This window comes from Histomonas meleagridis, assembly GCF_020186115.1.
Source record: "Histomonas meleagridis strain 2922-C6/04-10x chromosome Unknown scaffold_61, whole genome shotgun sequence".
Taxonomy (NCBI): Eukaryota; Parabasalia; order Tritrichomonadida; family Dientamoebidae; genus Histomonas; species Histomonas meleagridis.
Window position 1 is genome coordinate 112,850 of NW_027150931.1, and position 17,251 is coordinate 130,100.

The 17,251-nt window shown below is 31.2% G+C and overlaps 5 protein-coding genes across 5 annotated transcripts; 3 read left to right on the forward strand and 2 right to left on the reverse strand.

The window, feature by feature from the left end:
* Nucleotides 1–2,391: 2,391 nt before the first annotated feature.
* GO595_010079 (metal-dependent protein hydrolase) lies at nucleotides 2,392–3,342 on the forward strand (the record flags this gene model as incomplete). Its single annotated transcript, XM_067912718.1, has 1 exon — nucleotides 2,392–3,342. One exon carries the CDS (start codon nucleotides 2,392–2,394, stop codon nucleotides 3,340–3,342), a length of 951 nt encoding a protein of 316 aa, XP_067768817.1.
* Nucleotides 3,343–4,064: 722 nt separating this feature from the next.
* On the forward strand, nucleotides 4,065–5,795 carry GO595_010080 (Leucine Rich Repeat family protein; the record flags this gene model as incomplete). Its single annotated transcript, XM_067912719.1, has 1 exon — nucleotides 4,065–5,795. The coding sequence occupies one exon, from the start codon at nucleotides 4,065–4,067 to the stop codon at nucleotides 5,793–5,795; it is 1,731 nt and encodes a 576-aa protein (XP_067768818.1).
* A 251-nt stretch (nucleotides 5,796–6,046) lies between these two features.
* GO595_010081 (ThiF family protein) lies at nucleotides 6,047–7,576 on the reverse strand (the record flags this gene model as incomplete). The annotated part of the gene is made up of 1 exon (XM_067912720.1): nucleotides 6,047–7,576. One exon carries the CDS (start codon nucleotides 7,574–7,576, stop codon nucleotides 6,047–6,049), a length of 1,530 nt encoding a protein of 509 aa, XP_067768819.1.
* Nucleotides 7,577–8,649: 1,073 nt separating this feature from the next.
* GO595_010082 (uncharacterized protein) lies at nucleotides 8,650–9,450 on the forward strand (the record flags this gene model as incomplete). The annotated part of the gene is made up of 1 exon (XM_067912721.1): nucleotides 8,650–9,450. The coding sequence occupies one exon, from the start codon at nucleotides 8,650–8,652 to the stop codon at nucleotides 9,448–9,450; it is 801 nt and encodes a 266-aa protein (XP_067768820.1).
* A 2,354-nt stretch (nucleotides 9,451–11,804) lies between these two features.
* On the reverse strand, nucleotides 11,805–16,085 carry GO595_010083 (ATPase, AAA family protein; the record flags this gene model as incomplete). Its single annotated transcript, XM_067912722.1, has 1 exon — nucleotides 11,805–16,085. The coding sequence occupies one exon, from the start codon at nucleotides 16,083–16,085 to the stop codon at nucleotides 11,805–11,807; it is 4,281 nt and encodes a 1,426-aa protein (XP_067768821.1).
* Nucleotides 16,086–17,251: the final 1,166 nt, after the last annotated feature.

Consider the following 17,251-nt stretch of genomic DNA (forward strand, 5'->3'; position numbering starts at 1 on the left):
CTCCACAATTAGCATTATTAACTGCATTACCACCACAAATTTTCGATATAATTAAGAATGATGATATTGAAAATTTGAAAAAATTATTAATGAAAGAAATCGATATAAACTTTGTGGATGTTTTACATGGAGCTCCACTTCATTTTGCTGTTGAACGTAATTCGATTTTATCTGTAAAATATTTAATTTCAATTGGCGCTAATATTAATATACAAAATATCCAAAAAATGGAAACACCAATTCAAATTGCTATAAGAAAACAATATAATGATATTTATAAAATACTTATGAAAAAAGGTCCAAATTTGAATTTAAGGAACAAAGATATTTTTTATTTTATTTTGGTGTTTTTTGTATTTTATTGAAACTCCAATTTTTGATGCTGTAAGACAAAATAATGAAGAAATTGTTATTGATATTCTTAATGAAAATATCGATATAAACGAACAAAATAATGAAGGATTAACTGTGTTATATATTGCTGTTTCTCTAAAATATGATAATATGGTTAAACTTCTTCTTGAAAATGGCGCTGATCCTTCACTTGAAGTTCATTCATCGCTGAAGTTAGCAAAAGATATGAATGATCAAAGAATAATTCAATTGTTAAATAAATATGATATGAATTATTCTTCAAGAAGTGCAAGAATAAGATCAAGATGTTCAAGAAGAGGTACTCCAATAAGTGGAAGAAGAACAAATCAACAAAACGAAGAAAAAGTTAAAACAAAGAAAATTATTCAACAAAGAAATGGATATTGTTTTAAATGCGGAAAGAATAAGGCAACACAAAAGTTAATTCCATGTGGTCATGTTGTATCATGTAATGCGTGCATTAAAAAGATTATCGAAAAACATGTGCCTTGCCCAATATGTAACCTGACATTTTATGCTACTTCAACAAAAAATAAACAATAAAAACATTTTTCTCTTTAAATAACAAATTTTCATGAAATGAGATTTCAAAACTAGACGAATATGTCATGAATAAGATAGTTTTAAATGTAAATTTTTCTGTGATGAAAAAATAATTTTGAATCAGACAAAAATTTCCCATTAACTAATCAAAATACTGAAAATAACTCATCAAGGTTAATCTTGATTGTTTCATTAAATTTAGATTTATTTCATTGCATTTATATTCTTTGAAATTTTGTTTAACCTTTTGGAAACACGCGTCAAAGCCCTTGTGTGCAAAAGGCAACTTTGCGAGATTTATAAACATTCTTTGGTTGTTGTTATGATCAAAGTTTTTTGGCTCCCTCAACCCATATCGTTCTTTTGACGTTTCTATGAATTCAATTCAAAAGTAATCTCAGCTCTGAAATTTGAAAGCATACCTGATCGGTTACAAATGGAGTTTGCCTCGTATGCAAATGACCTAGCTGATTTTTACAAAAATAGATACTTATGGATGGTGTCATTTTTTGTTTTAGGAGGCATATTTCTTTTAATAGCATTGGTTTATTTCATATTAACATACAAAGAATTATGTCATAAAGAAAGAAGAAAACAGATGGAATTCTTTCCTCAGATAATATTCCTTTGCGCAGTGTTTATTAAAGGCGTTGGCAATATCTTTCAGGGATTATTTTATGTAAATTTAGAGGACACCCAAAGCGCAGCAAAAAATTATGAATTATATGATCGTTACTCGGTTTTGACAAGTGGGCTCCCTGGATATGTTATTGCACTTGCTTATATTACAATTTTCTTATCATGGTGTAAGATTTGTAATAATTATCTAGAAAATGAAGCAAAATCATTTTTTAAATGGGCTGAACGTATTTGCTACATCATGATTATTGCGATTGGTATAGTTTTTGTCGGATCAACAATTGTCATTGTCTCAAATGGAAAAGGACAAACTCGAGAAGTAGCTCATAATGTCGAAGCCATTTGTGCCTGTATCAGAGACGTTTTGATTGCGCTTTGTTTTCTTGTCTACATGAAAAGTATTTCAAAATTACTTGAATGTAAATTCCCAGATATTTGGATTTCCATCAAGTGCGGACTTTTGCTTTTCGTTCTTGTTTTACGAGCAGTATCCATTACTTTGTACACATTTTATTTCGATACAAGCCGTTTTTCAAAGCAGTATTTTGTACTGTTCCTCATTGAGCAGTTCCTTAGTGAAGTACTCCCGTTGTCATTTATTGCATTTATGAGATTGGCCCCATGTACAGTGACAAATACACAAACATCACATGAGTTATATGTTGGTGATTATGCTGACTTTGAAAAATTGAATTAACATGTTGCTAAACAATACAAAAATAATTTTTTATTTTATTATTTTATGAAGAAGATAAAATAAATAAAATTCTTAAATTCCGGCACTTTTTGATGTAAAATGCCTCATTTGGAGGCCGTTTAATATCGGTTTCAAAGATGGAAAAAAGAAAGAAAACAATTGCAACCCACAGTGGAAACTTCCATGCCGATGATGCATTGTCAATTTACTTCCTTCACAATACTAATGAATTTAAAGATGCAAAAGTTGTAAGAACGCGTGATCAATCTATCATTGATAATGCAGATTGTGTTTGTGATGTTGGTCTGATTTATGACCCAGAGAAAAGAAGGTTTGACCACCATCAAGTAGGATTTAAAGAAACATTTGCAGATGGAAATTATCCAATGGCTTCATGTGGTATTGTTTACAAAGAATTCGGGAAAGAAATTAATCGAAAAATTCTGGAAAAAAATGGAAGAGATATTGGGGAACATTCTGAATACATATACAACAAAATGTATACCAAATTTGTTTTTGAAATCGATTGTATTGATAATGGTGTTCAACAAATTCCTCCAGATGCAACACCTCTTTATGAAATTCGCACAGGTATTTCAACTCGAATCTCAATGTTAAATCTTGATGGAACATTTGAAGATGCCGTCAATTTAATCGGGAAAGAATATGAAGAAAAACTTATTCGTTTATTTGATTCCGAAATCCCAGCAATTGAAATTGCTAAAGAAGCTTATGAAAGCAGATTTACTGTTGATGCGAGTGGCAAAATTGTTTTATTTAATGAGCCATGTCCTGCCGAGCCACATCTAAAGAACATAGAAAAAGAGAAAAACGTACCAAAAACTGAACAATTGTTATATATTGTTTCACCTCGTTTAAATGGGAATTGGAGCATCAAAGCGATCGGAACTGATCGTTCTTTTGTATTAAGGAAACCATTGCCATATAAAGGATTAAGAGATGAAGAATTATCTGAACAATGCGGAATCCCCGGTGGTGTATTTGTGCACAAAAATGGTTTCCTTTCTATCTTTAAAACGAAGGATCAAGCAATTCAGTTTGCGAAATTAGCTTTGAATTCTCCCTAAACTCAACAAGAATAAAAAACATTTCTCGTGTTATTTTGATGAAATTTATTTTCTAATAAATAATGAATTTTGTTGAAGTAATTTTGAGGCAATTGATTCAAGTAGAAAATGTTTTCCGATTTAAAAACGTTTCATTAATATTAAAATAAGTTTCTTAATCAGGATAAATTCATTAATGAATTCGAACTGTGGAATATGACAAAGGAATGTCAAAAAAAAATCTTTATAATTTTAACGTATAAAATGAATAGTTTACTCGGATAGATTTCAATTTTTTAATTCAATAACTGCCGGATTCTTCAGAATTTTTTCTATAGAATTTCTGTTTGAGCTACTTTTTAAAAAGCTAATTAATGACTGAGCCAGATGTAGCTGGCCCCCTAAAAGAAATAATGAGGGGTAGAACAGAAACAGTAATTGATGCTAGGTGGGCCGAAAGGTTAAATTCGCGACATCGCTCAGAAAAAAGAATTCTTGTATTAACAGAATCGTCATTTTCTCTTCATCAAACAAAAACATTTTCCAGAATACCAAAGACAGTAAAACATTACACATGGTTCGAATTAAAAAAAATAGACTACACAGCAAATAATAATTATTTAACTTTTACTTTTGAAAATGATGAAATAATTATTTTGACAGATAGTGACTTAATCCTACCAAAACTTGCAAAGCATTTTAATGATATATTTTCAAAATCTGAAATGCCTATATTAAACTTTATGCAAGCAAAATCTATTGTACAATCTCCACCATATATGCGTGGGATTGCACGTCTCAGAGCAAGGCTTTATGCAGAACGACCTACAGTTCCCGAAGATCTTATCGAAACTTATGAAGAATTTTTGAAATCTGGTAACAATAACTTAGATTTCAGTCAGATTGCTGTTCAACACTATTATGTACCACTTTTTGATTCTCTTTTAATCATTCCACATGTTACTTCAATTGAATTACCAACCACAGAAACTGCACATTGGAAAGAAGTTGGTTCATTCTTATCCAAATCCTCATATATCAGCAGCTTCACCACCTCTGAACGAATTGATGCAGAATTTCCAATATTTTTAGAAGAAATCAAAAAGTGCAGTAATAAAGTATTGAAAAGTGTCACTTTTTCATGTCCAAAAATCACAGAATCAGATATTACTACAATAGTAGGTATTGTTCAGCAATGCGAATTAAACAATCTTACAATTGTTCATAGTCTTAATCGTCATTGTATTGATATTCTTTGTGGCCATTTATCAAAAGTTAAATCACTTAAAAGTCTAACGATTGATCATGTTGAACACATTGATCCCATCAAAGTCATATGCACATTACCAGATCTTGAATACTTTGGCTGTCCACATTCAGAGTGCGAACTTTGTTCAATCTTCCAAACTCTTTCAACACTTACAGATATCTCTTTAAAGACATTAAACTTTTCCGGGAATAGTTTTAAAGAGACATTTAAGAAACAATTTACATTACCACGTAGTATCCACACTCTTATTCTTGATGACGTTGATTTCTTGGGCACTTCTTTCGAGAATTTATTCCTTAAGATGATATTAAAGAACCCAATTCCACTATCGGTAAGTATAAAACGATTTAAAATAGATAGATCTCAATGGCTAAGTTTTCAAAAGAAAATCACACAATGCGTAGAAATGGGTAATCTTCAAATGAATCTTCAAGAATTATATTGGGAAGGAAATTCACTCTATCCGAACTTTTTCAGTTTCTTAGAAAAGTGTAAACCGTTAACGTGCCTATCGTTAAACGGCTGCCTAAACGGCTCCGAAACGAAAACGATCAAAAATTTAACGGAATTCATTTCATCAACTTTATGTGTAACAGATTTACGAATTTCAGGTTCTGATAATAAAAAGATATCACCAGAATCATTAATATCAATATTAAATGCACTTAAAAACGATAATCGAACGATACGTAAATTAGACATTAGTGGGAACAAAATGGATGAAAAAGTCTTTGAAACATTAGGTGAAGTATTAATGTCTAATCGTGCAATAGAATACATTGATTTCACTAACTCTGGAGTTACTGATTCGACAATTTTCACCAAATTTTTTTCAATACTTTTACAGCGAGGTAAACCATTGAATTTTCCATTTCCGATTTCTGATATAAATAAAATGGAAAAAGATGGTTTAATAAATAAAGACACAATAAAGAAACTAAGACTTCAAGCGGACAAAATTATAAATGGTAATCCATCAGTTCAAGTTCCACTTGAATCAATTCGAATGCCTTCTACACCTATCACAGCAACTTATCAAGTGCTGCAAATGGGTTTAGGTGACCAAAGTTCGGATTCTTCTGATGACGAAGAATGGTCGATATTCCCTGCGCCTGTTCCACCTATTGATAACTATGAGATAGAATCAGTGATTTCAGATCAATTTAGTTTACAAAAAATTGTCGAAAGAATAAGAAATCATTGAAAAATTTGATGAATAAATAAATATTTATTTAATTAAACTGATGTGACACCAAATCCAACTTTTTGAATGGTATTTCTGTTAAAAACGATCAAAAGTAGTCCCCATTTTTGAACATCAGGGCAATTTCGTTTCCAACCTCTAAAAATTGGAAATTTTCACTAACGAATTTTTTCATTACACTATAAGAAATTCAAATCGAATTCTGTATTTCATTACTTAATACAAAAGCGCCAAAACTTGAATTGAATTGTTTATTGCATCATTCCAAGTAACGAATGTATTGAGTCGACAACCACTGGTTTGTCAGCAGGTGGTAATTGTCTAATAATTATTTTTGTAACTTCTTCGGCCAAAACAGCAGCAAAAGAACCCGCAACGCTTGGGATAACATCGCCATTATATCTACAAAACTCTTCTACGTACTTTGTTAGTTCATTATTATCATCTTTTGCACCGATTTCCTTCATTAACTCGAGAAGTTTAGCTTCATCACCTTTCTTTGGGGTTCTTCCTTCTTTCTCAAGGAATTGTCTTGCGGCTATAAATAACATTTGTACAATTGCAAGTGGGCTTTTGTTATTTGGTGATTTCGCGTCTATTTGTTCTTCGATTGTCTTAAATTCGATTCCTCCAACAGAATAAATGTTATGTTTAAACCTTTCGAAAATCGTTTCATCAATTTCACATCCATTACTCTTTAAGTCTTCGCGGATTTCTTTCCAGTCTTCTTCCGATTTATGTATATAGATTTCTTTTAATTGTTGATACCATTTGAAACTAGTTTCCATGTCTGGGCAGCCTCCGTAATGTGGAATGACTCCATGCTTCTTATAGAAGCGTTGTGTGGCGCGAATCATTTCCCAAAATGGTGATTTAACTTCGCCAATCTTATCACTAAGTGAAAAGCAATCTGGAAGATTGTCAGGAAGTGTTGGTGGAATAAGAATAAACATAACTTTGCTAAGAGCTTCTTTGAAACATTCCTCTTCAGTCATAGTGTTGTTTTCAGCATCTATTTTGATATGATGCATTTTCGAGATTTGGGACTGGATGGCAGAAAGATTGCTAAAACTGAGTTTATCTACGCCTAACTCTTTCTTGACAAGTTCGGCTGCTTGATATAGAATAACAGGATATGGAATGTGGCCATGTTCAGCTTCGGATAATTTATCAAAATCAAACGAATCGAAAAAGGCTTTAAGCTCAGGGAAAGGTTGTGACATACGAAGCTCTTTGGTAAATATGGGATTGTTAGGATTCTTTGTTTCTTCATAGAAATGATGAAGACCACCATCTATGTAAAAAGCACCAAAATAACCGGTGATTTGAAGATGGGCTTGGCGAATACCAATCTCACGACACTTACGAGAAAGTGTTTTGAGGAAAGTTGGGGTTTGATTTCCGGTTGTAACAATGAAGCAATCTTTATCTTGCTTTATCTCATCAAGAAAAGAGATATCATTGGGGGCCTTAAGGATAGGCTTGATTATTGCATCAGGATTCATTTCAGTAAGAAGATCAGCAACAGCTTGTGCTCGAGGCTTGCCAAGATAAGTTTCATCGACATAAAAATTGGTCCCAAGGTCGTCCTTAGTAACAAGAGCATCATCAACTATAATTACATTCTTGACGCCATGGAGTGTCATATTTTTGAGAAATTCAGATGATACACAATCAGATCCAGTAACAACCAATGTAGCGGCAACAATAGACTGTTGGCCATTGATACCCCAAAGTCGGATTTGCCTGTCGTATCTCTCGAGTGACTGGTCTTTCGACATTTTCGCCAAATATAACTAAACAAACCTTGTCAAAACAAGTGCGATAGAATGACACTTCGGTTTTTGGCAAAAATTTTAAAGCAGAGAAGGAAATTTAATTTATCTGCTTATATGTAAAAAAATAACAAGAAGAAGAAACGTGAAAATACTTTGAAAATTATTTTAAAAAAATATTCTTTTAAAAAAAATAATAATGATTTTCAAAAATTATTCTTATCTAAAGTAAGATTTAAACAACAAATGATTTTAAGCAATGTAGTGTGAAAAAGAAAAGTTATAATCTATTGTTTAAATAAAATGAGCGTTTGAGTAGAAAACATTTGGTTGATAAATGTAATTTCTTGTGTTGAGTAAAAATAAACGGTCATATTGATATGTTGAAGTTAAAATTAATCCAAAAATGATTTATCGTCTTCTTCATTACACTTTTCTAATCTATCGTATGCAATATTAATGTCAATACCTTCTTTTTCGAGAAGTAACTCAACTATTTTAGCATTTATATCAATTCCTTTTTGTCCACATATCAATTAACTTTTATTTCCAATTCTTTCTTAATAATATTTCTCGCTCGCATTCCTCCATCTCGTCAATGATTCGATGCAGTTCACCACACCGCTCTTCGTCTGTTAAATTTTCCTTTTCCTTTTCAATTTGTTCATCTTCATATTTCCATTTTCTACTTTTTCCTTAATAATGTTTTCATTTTTGTTAATACCTTTTTTCCAAATTTTCATCTCTGCCAACGTTTTCATTTTCTTATTAATGAATTAATGAATTGGTGAATTAATGAAATAATGAATAATGAAACAATGAAATAATGAATAATGGAATAATGAAATAATGATTAATGAATTAATGAAAGTATTGAATGAAAGTATTAGAACCAAAGTGAAACTATACAACAAATAATGAAACCAAATAATATTTTAATCTTATAACATAGGATATGACTTTTTCATATGATAAATTATTCAAAAAGTTCTATCGGTTGACTGTTTAAAATAAACGTTTTCCCAGACTAAAAGTGTCAATCAATGAATTTCCAAACATCAACTCAAGCCAAGCAATTTATGTTTACACCAGAACAACTCGAAGAAAAACGCAGAAAGGTATATCAGGAAGCCAGAAGTGTTTTTTCTGTTTCACTTTCATTTGAAGAAGAAATGAAATATATTTCATATTATTGCAATAAGCTTATTGATGCTGGAATTAAAATTGGGTTTAATAGGTTTGAACGATATACTGCCCTTGCGATAATGCAGCGCGTTTACTTAACAAGATCAATTTGGGAAATCCCTCCACCTCTTGCGATGATAATGTCATTATTTATAGTTTCCAAATTTAATCACGATGTAATGATTGATTCATTTATTGTTAAGTTAGGCTTTGGCTCAAATTTTGAGGAAAAATACAAAGTCCAAAGACAAATGCCACAAATTGAAATACAAGTTCTTGAAGCCATTGACTTCAAACTTAAGATACATCTTCCATTCCATCAAGTTACAGCAATTTGTGATGGGAAACCATATGCAGATAAACAAGAAGAATGTCAACAATTTTTGTTTGAATTGCTACAGACTGATGCACTATTCCTATACACGCCAGGGCAGCTGGCTGTTGCTGCTGTTGCTAAAATTGTTGGCCATGATCAAGCTTTGGAAGCTGTTAAAGATATACCTGTTCCCGAAGACGCGCCAGACCTCGCAACAATCATCGACGAAATCATTTGGTTGGAGCCAATACAAGTCACTGAAGAAGAGATACAACACTATGAAGAAGTTCTTGGCCCTGAATACGGTCTATTCCATATAATCAGTGAAGAAAAGAAGAAAAAGAAAAATTTAACAAACCCAACAACGCTTACGCCATAAATATGTTGCAAACAATTCATATATTACATTAGAAAATAAATAAAAATATTTTTTAATAGGTGTTTTTAATAAAAAATGAAAAATAGTTTTCATAATTTTTGGTAATAATAAAAAATAAACTTTGTACAATAGGAAAACATCAAAATCAAACGAATTTATTTTTAAATAAAATTTTCATCTTCAAAAAAAAATCATGATTTCAGTTAATTATAACATAAAAATTCTATCTTTTGCCATATCTTTCGGAGGCGAATAAGGTGAGATGGTCACACCAAATGGTAATGTATAGTTATGAAGATATAATTTTCTATGTTGATAAACAAAGATTCCATTTTTTAGGAATATTTTCAATTTATTCAATGTCTTCAATCTATGTTTAGAGTATCTTTTAAAAGTTGATATCAATTTTTTGATATTTTTCAAAATAGTTCCCTATACACACCTCAAAGACAAAGATGGATAATTTACCCTTTTTACCCATGATTTTCAAGATTATAATCTTGTAACCCTTTTTGGATGTCATCTTCCCCTTCGTCCCCTTGTAATCGTAGAACAACCTAAAGAAATAACTAAAACATTGGAAAAGAAGAAGAGTGAATTCACGTAAAGTAATGAATTTCCTTTAAAAAGCATTTAAGAAAGTATGTTTGTATTTTGATATAAAACCGTAAATTGTGGGTGGCCGTTAATAGAATGAAGAAGGTTAATTCACCCTTTAATACATCGTAAGACAACATTCTCCGTCAAATTTTCCTTGATACTTGGGGTAATTAATATATAGTATAATTTATGCATATATAGCTAAAAAAAGTATGGGTTTTGTCTGTATTTAAAGTGTCACCTATGTTTTTTACCGCTAATTTGTTACATAAAAGTGTCATATTTATTAACCTCAAAATAAGTTGATATTCTCTCAAAAATTCTGTGTAAAAACAATGGTATTTTCCGTCAAATTTGTCATAAACTGTGATTCAATGTTTTATTCATGACTTAAAAAGAGGAAAAAATGCAGGGAATATTTTTGTATTTCTCGCTATCTTTTTCTTTCGTGGACAATAAAAATTCGATGAACAACAACGCAGAATTGTTATTTCAAAATTATGATAAAGAAATGACAAATGTTCTTACATTCCAAAAAATCATCGAAAATTTAAAAAAATACATATCATTTATCATATCTTTAACAACCCTTCTTGTTCTTGCTTTCAAAGGTTTATTGTTTCATGTTAAAATAAAACCAAGTCTTCAAAAGATTCAATTCACTAATCATAAGCATGAAAACATTTTCTTTATGTTCATTTTTATAACTTTCTTTTCACACACATCTCAAACATTTGAAAAAACATCACGAACACTTTATATTTTTGAACCAAAAGAGTTTACACAAGAATATCAAAAAGAAACAAAAAATGTTGTAATTGGAAATGCTATTACTAAAATTCCTTCTAAAACTTTTTATCAATGGAACGTGTTAGTTTCTGTTACTATTGGTGATTCAATTACATCTATTAGTTATAAATCATTTTCTTCATGCTTACGTTTAGAAATATTAATTATTGGTGAAAATGTTGAAACAATTGGTGATTGCGCTTTTGAATTCTGTACTCTTTTATCAATAGTTAAAATACCAAATAGAGTTCAATCAATTGGCATTTCAGCATTTTATAATTGTACTAATTTACAAACAGTTATTATTGGTAAAGATGTTAAAGTAATTAATGCAAAAGCATTTTATTTATGTATTAATTTGGAAAATATTTATTTTCTTGGCGAAAATCAACCTCAAATCAAAGAAAATTCTTTTTATAAAGTTCCTGCTATAAATATAAATGTTGTTGATATGTATCAAAGTGATACATTCGCAGGAAAGAAAACACATAAAGAAATATTTGGTAATCATTCAGAAACTCAATCATTTACTGTATCAAATGCATTTACACAATCAAGTCATCAAGAAAAAGAAAAAACAAATGAAAACTTTGGACAGATTTTAGGAATCGTTGTTATTTCATGTGCTGTTGTTGCTGTTGCCATTGGAATTTTGATAATGTATTTTCGACGTTATCAAAGAGATGGATATCAAAGTATGTATAGTAAAAATTATTAATAATCAATTATTAATTTTAAAAAACATTTTATGAGGATATTATCTATTTTGTAAATAATTTATTAAATGTGACTTTAAATCTTTTAGCACAGGCAAATAGTTATACTAAAGATATATTTAAGAATTTTGTTTCATTAAAAATTAAATTTGGATACTCAAATAAATTTATTTTTACTGCATTTTTCCTTATAAATTTAATGATTTTTCATATTTAAAATTGAGAGAGCGATCAATATTCACAACTTTTTTACTTTAGTGGATCAAAATCCGAGAATGGATTACGTTGGGGCTGCTTTTGCGGTGAGTTTCCGCCAAACTGATTTCCTCCGAATCCTGAATTATTATTATTTCCGAATTGAGCATTTCCACCACCAAATGCATTTCCATTACCATATGTATTGCCACCACCGTTAGCGAATGGGTCATCATTTCCAAACCTTACGTTAGGGTTTCCACCGAACTGATTCCCTCCGAACCCGCCTTGGTTGCCTCCAAAACCGCCTTGACCGTTACTAAACGGATCATTTTGGTTGTTGCTAAACGGGGTATTTTGGTTACCCCCGAACCCACTCTGACCGTTATTTCCGAACCCACTCTGACCGTTACTAAACGGATCGTTTTGAACGTTATTTGCGTAACGGTTTTGTGGATTCTGACTTTCTTGTTGTTGATCATTTGAAAATGAGAAAAGATTTCGGGCGGAACTACCGAATGATTCATTAGCTCCGAAGTTATTTTGGTTATTACCGAATGCATTATTTTGTTGGTTTGTATTCCCAAACGTATTTTGATTATTTGCGAATGGATCATTTTGTTGATTTGGATATCTTTCGCAGTTCGTGAGCGGCCGCTGGTTACTGCCGAAGCTTTGCGAATTACCGAACGGATCATTTTGTTGATTGCCGCCGAAACTGTTTTGGTTGCCAAATGGATTTTGATTTAAATTATTCGGATTACCGAAGCTTTGGCTTGTGTTAAATGGATTGTTTTGGTTGCTGAAGCTTTGACTGTTAGCGAATGGATCGCTTTGCTGCGTTTGGGAATTAAATCGCTTCTGTCCACTGTTGAATATTTCGCTTTGCTGATTTACGTTACCAAATGCATTTTGATTGCTGCCGAATTGTTGGTTCTGATTGCCAAAGCTTTGATTGTTGGCAAATGGATCGTTTTGCTGACTTGGTGCATTAAATCGCTTTTGTCCACTGCCAAATGAATTGTTTTGTTGGTTTGCGTTGCCGAAGCTTTGGTTATTAGCGAATGGATCGTTTTGTTGATTTGGAGCATTTGCATTGCCAAAAGTATTTTGGTTGTTTGCAAACGGATCATTTTGTTGGCTTGGTGAATTAAATCGCTTCTGTCCGCTGTTGAATATTTCGTTTTGTTGATTTGCATTGCCAAATGGATCATTTTGTTGGTTTGGTGCATCAAATTGCTTTTGTCCGCTATTAAAGATTTCGTTTTGTTGATTTGCATTGCCAAACGAATTTTGGTTATTAGCAAATGGATCATTTTGTTGATTTTGTGAATTAAATCGTTTTTGTCCGCTGTTAAATATTTCGTTTTGTTGATTTGCGTTGCCAAATGGATCATTTTGTTGGTTTGGTGCATTAAATTGCTTTTGTCCACTATTGAACGAATCGTTTCCAAATCCATTGTTGTTTATTCTAAATGGATTATTGTTTTGGGCGCTGTTACTTCCAAATCCACTTTGGCTATTAGCAAATAAATCATTTTGTTTGTTTTGTTGATTCTGATTACCAAAGCTTTGATTATTTGCAAATGGATCATTTTGTTGACTTGGGGCATTAAATCCTTTTTGTCCACTTCCAAATGAATTATTTTGTTGATTTGCATTGCCAAAGCTTTGATTATTACCAAATGGATCATTTTGTTGATTTGGAGCATTCGCGTTACCAAAAGTATTTTGATTGTTTGGTTGATTCTGATTACCAAAGCTTTGGTTGTTTGCAAATGGATCATTTTGTTGACTTGGTGCATTAAATCCTTTTTGTCCACTTCCAAATGAATTATTTTGTTGATTCGCATTGCCAAAGCTTTGATTATTACCAAATGGATCATTTTGTTGATTTGCATTGCCAAATGAACTTTGATTATTACCAAAGCTTTGATTGTTTCCAAATGAATCATTTTGTTGACTTGCATTTCCAAAACTACTTTGTGTATTAAATGGATTGTTTTGTTGACCTGCATTACCAAACCCGCTTTGAGCATTACCGAATGGATCATTTTGCTTGTTTTGGGCATTTGCATTGCCAAATCCGTTTTGGTTATTTCCAAACGGATCATTTTGTTGATTTTGTGTATTCGTATTACCAAATGTATTTTGATTATTACCGAATGGATCACTTTGTTGACTTGGAGTGTTAAATCCCTTTTGACCACTGCCAAACGAATCATTTTGTTGGTTTGCATTGCCGAATCCGCTTTGAGCATTTCCGAACGAATCGTTTTGCTTATTTTGTCCGAATCCGCTTTGATTGTTTCCGAATGAATCGTTTTGCTGATTTGCATTGCCGAATCCGCTTTGAGCATTTCCAAATAGATCACTTCCAAATGAGTCGTTCTGTTGCTTTGTATTTCCAAATGATTCGCTTTGTTGACTTTGTCCAAATCCTGTTTGATTACTTCCGAACGAATCATTTTGTTGCTTTGCATTACCGAATCCATTTTGAGTATTACCGAATGGATCATTTTGATTAGTATCCATAAATCTATCATTACTACTTTTAATATTATTATTTGAACCGAATAAATCATTATTTTGATTTGCATCGACATTAAATCTATCACTACTTCTTTTGACGGCATTATTATTAAATGGATCTTCATTAAGTCCAATGTTTTTATTGAACATATCATTTTGATCTTGTTTTTGCATATTAAATGAATCATTACTTTTCTTTATATTAAATGATTCATCACTTAATTTAATATTATCATTTTGGTTATCATTACTACCAATTTGAAATCCATCATTACTTCTTTTAGTAACATTATTACTCGCAAATGGATCATTTTGATTTTGTTGTTGATTTATTCCAAATATATTATCTTTATTTTCATCAATTTTCGGACTAAACATATTATTACTTCCGAATGGATCATCATTTTTACTTTTATCTAAATCATCGAAATTATTTTGTGCTTTAGTAAACACGTCAATATTTGCTGATGAATTAATACTTTCATTAATAGTAATTGGGAAATGGTTTAATCGTAATGTAGAATTAATAGCTGATTCATGAATCTCTTTATCTGTTGGGAATGTTTTCGTTAAATTAATGTTCTCATAAATCATTGTATAAATAGCATTATCTGTAATCTCTTCAATATCTGAACATGTTTTACCTTCTGTTGATTCGCCTGAAATTATTTTTAAGTTTTGTGGATCAAAATTAATTCCATGTGTATTTAAGTCAATGATTTGTGCACGTTGTGATGATTGTGGTAATTTAAGTTCAATCTCAAAACAAAATCGTCCAAATCGTTGTAGACTTTGATCTATTTCAGATTTAGATGACGCTGAAGCTAAGATAACGATACCTGGCTCTGATAATGATCGATCTAATAATGATATAAATAATGCAATAAGTTGCCGATGACCTATGGATGTCGCAGACTTTATCCCACACATTAAATCTGTGGCATTGTCGAAGATTAAAATCGCTGGTGATCGATCAATTACATACGCAAAACTTTGTTGAAGTCGGACAAGCGCTTGATTCGTGGGTAGCTTCATTAGGTCTGTGGTGTTGATAAAAAGATATGGAACATGTGAATCTTTGGTAATCGCATTTAATAGACATGTCTTACCATAACCTTTGCCACCATAAAAAATGACGCCGTTGGAACTTCGGACACCCAATGATTGGAGGATATTTGGGTGTTGGATGGGAAGATTGATGTATTTATTAATGAGACTGAGGGTTTCCGATGAAATGGCTATGTCTGATAGATGGCGGCTTTGTGGTGGATCAATGGCATGTGAAAATACTATGCGAGTTGCACGAGTTGTAAAACAGGGTTCAGATGGAATAGTTTTCAATATCTTAAATGTTAAAATAGATCCACGAACATAAACAGAAAAAGCAACGCCAGCTTCAACTGGATGGAAATCAGTTTGAAAATATTCAATAAGGTCGGAACTATAATCTGTATTTCCTGGATCAAATAATGGAACAATTTGGATTGCTTCTGCTTGTGATTTAGCATCACAGGCAGATATTGCAACACTGTCTTGTAGTGCTAGATCAAGAGAAAAACGTAATAACTTAGGTATTTCTACTTTTCCTTGTGGACATGTTTTTGATGGAAATACTTTTACAACTGCAGTGGACCTTTTCGAACGTAGAGAAGCAAATGAATCTCCGAGATGGTTTTGCTTGATTTGAGATGGATTCATAAGAACAGAAAAATTGAGTGGAATTGCTGAACTTGCAACTTCGTACCTGATAGCTTCTGGAATTGTTTCATCATCATAATCGGAATATTCATAATCTGATGACATTTTCGAAATAACCGGCACTTTTCGGTTGTTATCAATTACGATAGAATTAAACGGTCTCGTAGATGCAACCAAAGAAATTTTTCTTTATATAGTTTCCAGTTGGTTCTTTTACTTTATATTTAGTATTGCTTTATTGCATTATTGAGTTATGCTCTGTTTTTAATCAGGATTGATTGTATTTAATAAAATCATTTTTCATTATTCATTATAATTATTTATTCACTAATTTGGTATTTCATATTTAGAATAGTCAAATAAATATATAACGTATGACATATAAGGTAATTGATAATGGACAAGCTTGATTGCATGTTTTTGCTTTTATGATTCTAAAATTGTCACTTTTCATGAAATGAGTCTTTTCCATGTTCTTTTTTTCATCATAGGATTCATATTTCTTTATCATATTTCAAGGAGACTCATTTACTTTATTACAAAGCAAACACTATCCTATTTATTTAATGCAAAAGTTACATTTACCCCAGGATATTCTTTTTTTTCAATCCAAAATATTCAAATAGAAAATCAAAATTTTAAGGCAACCTGCAAGTCTTCTAAACTTTCTTTTGGTAAAATTAAAGTACTTGAAATCATGCAAGTCAAATGTAAATCTTTTTCAATTAAAAACTTGGTTACAATATTAAAAAATGGATTTTCTATTAGACAAAAATCAATGCCTCAGATTTGGTTTTTTAAATACATAGTAAAAATTGATGATTTTTTAATACAAAATAATGAATCAACTTATCACTTAACAGGTCTTTCTGTCAATTTTTCAACATCTCTTATTACTGGTTCATTTAAATCTTTTACTTTTAATATTTCAACACTCTCTGGAAAAGTTGGAGAATCATCCATTAAAATTCATTTCAATGATCTTTTTAGCCTGACAAAAATTCAATTTATTCAGCCTAAAATCAAAGCTCATGTGCAAAATCGATGTGTTACCATTTTCCCTTGCGAAATAATTGCATTTGCACATGAGCCATCTTTAATTAAAATCATTTTTTCATGTGGTTCGATCACACTTGAATCCAAAACATTTGCTAATTATACATCTAATTTAATTTTATCATTTCCGAATGATGTTAATTTTGATTTGATCAAAAATGAAATAAAATTTGCATCTGTTTTTTGCGAAGATGTAGAAAAAACATATTCACTTT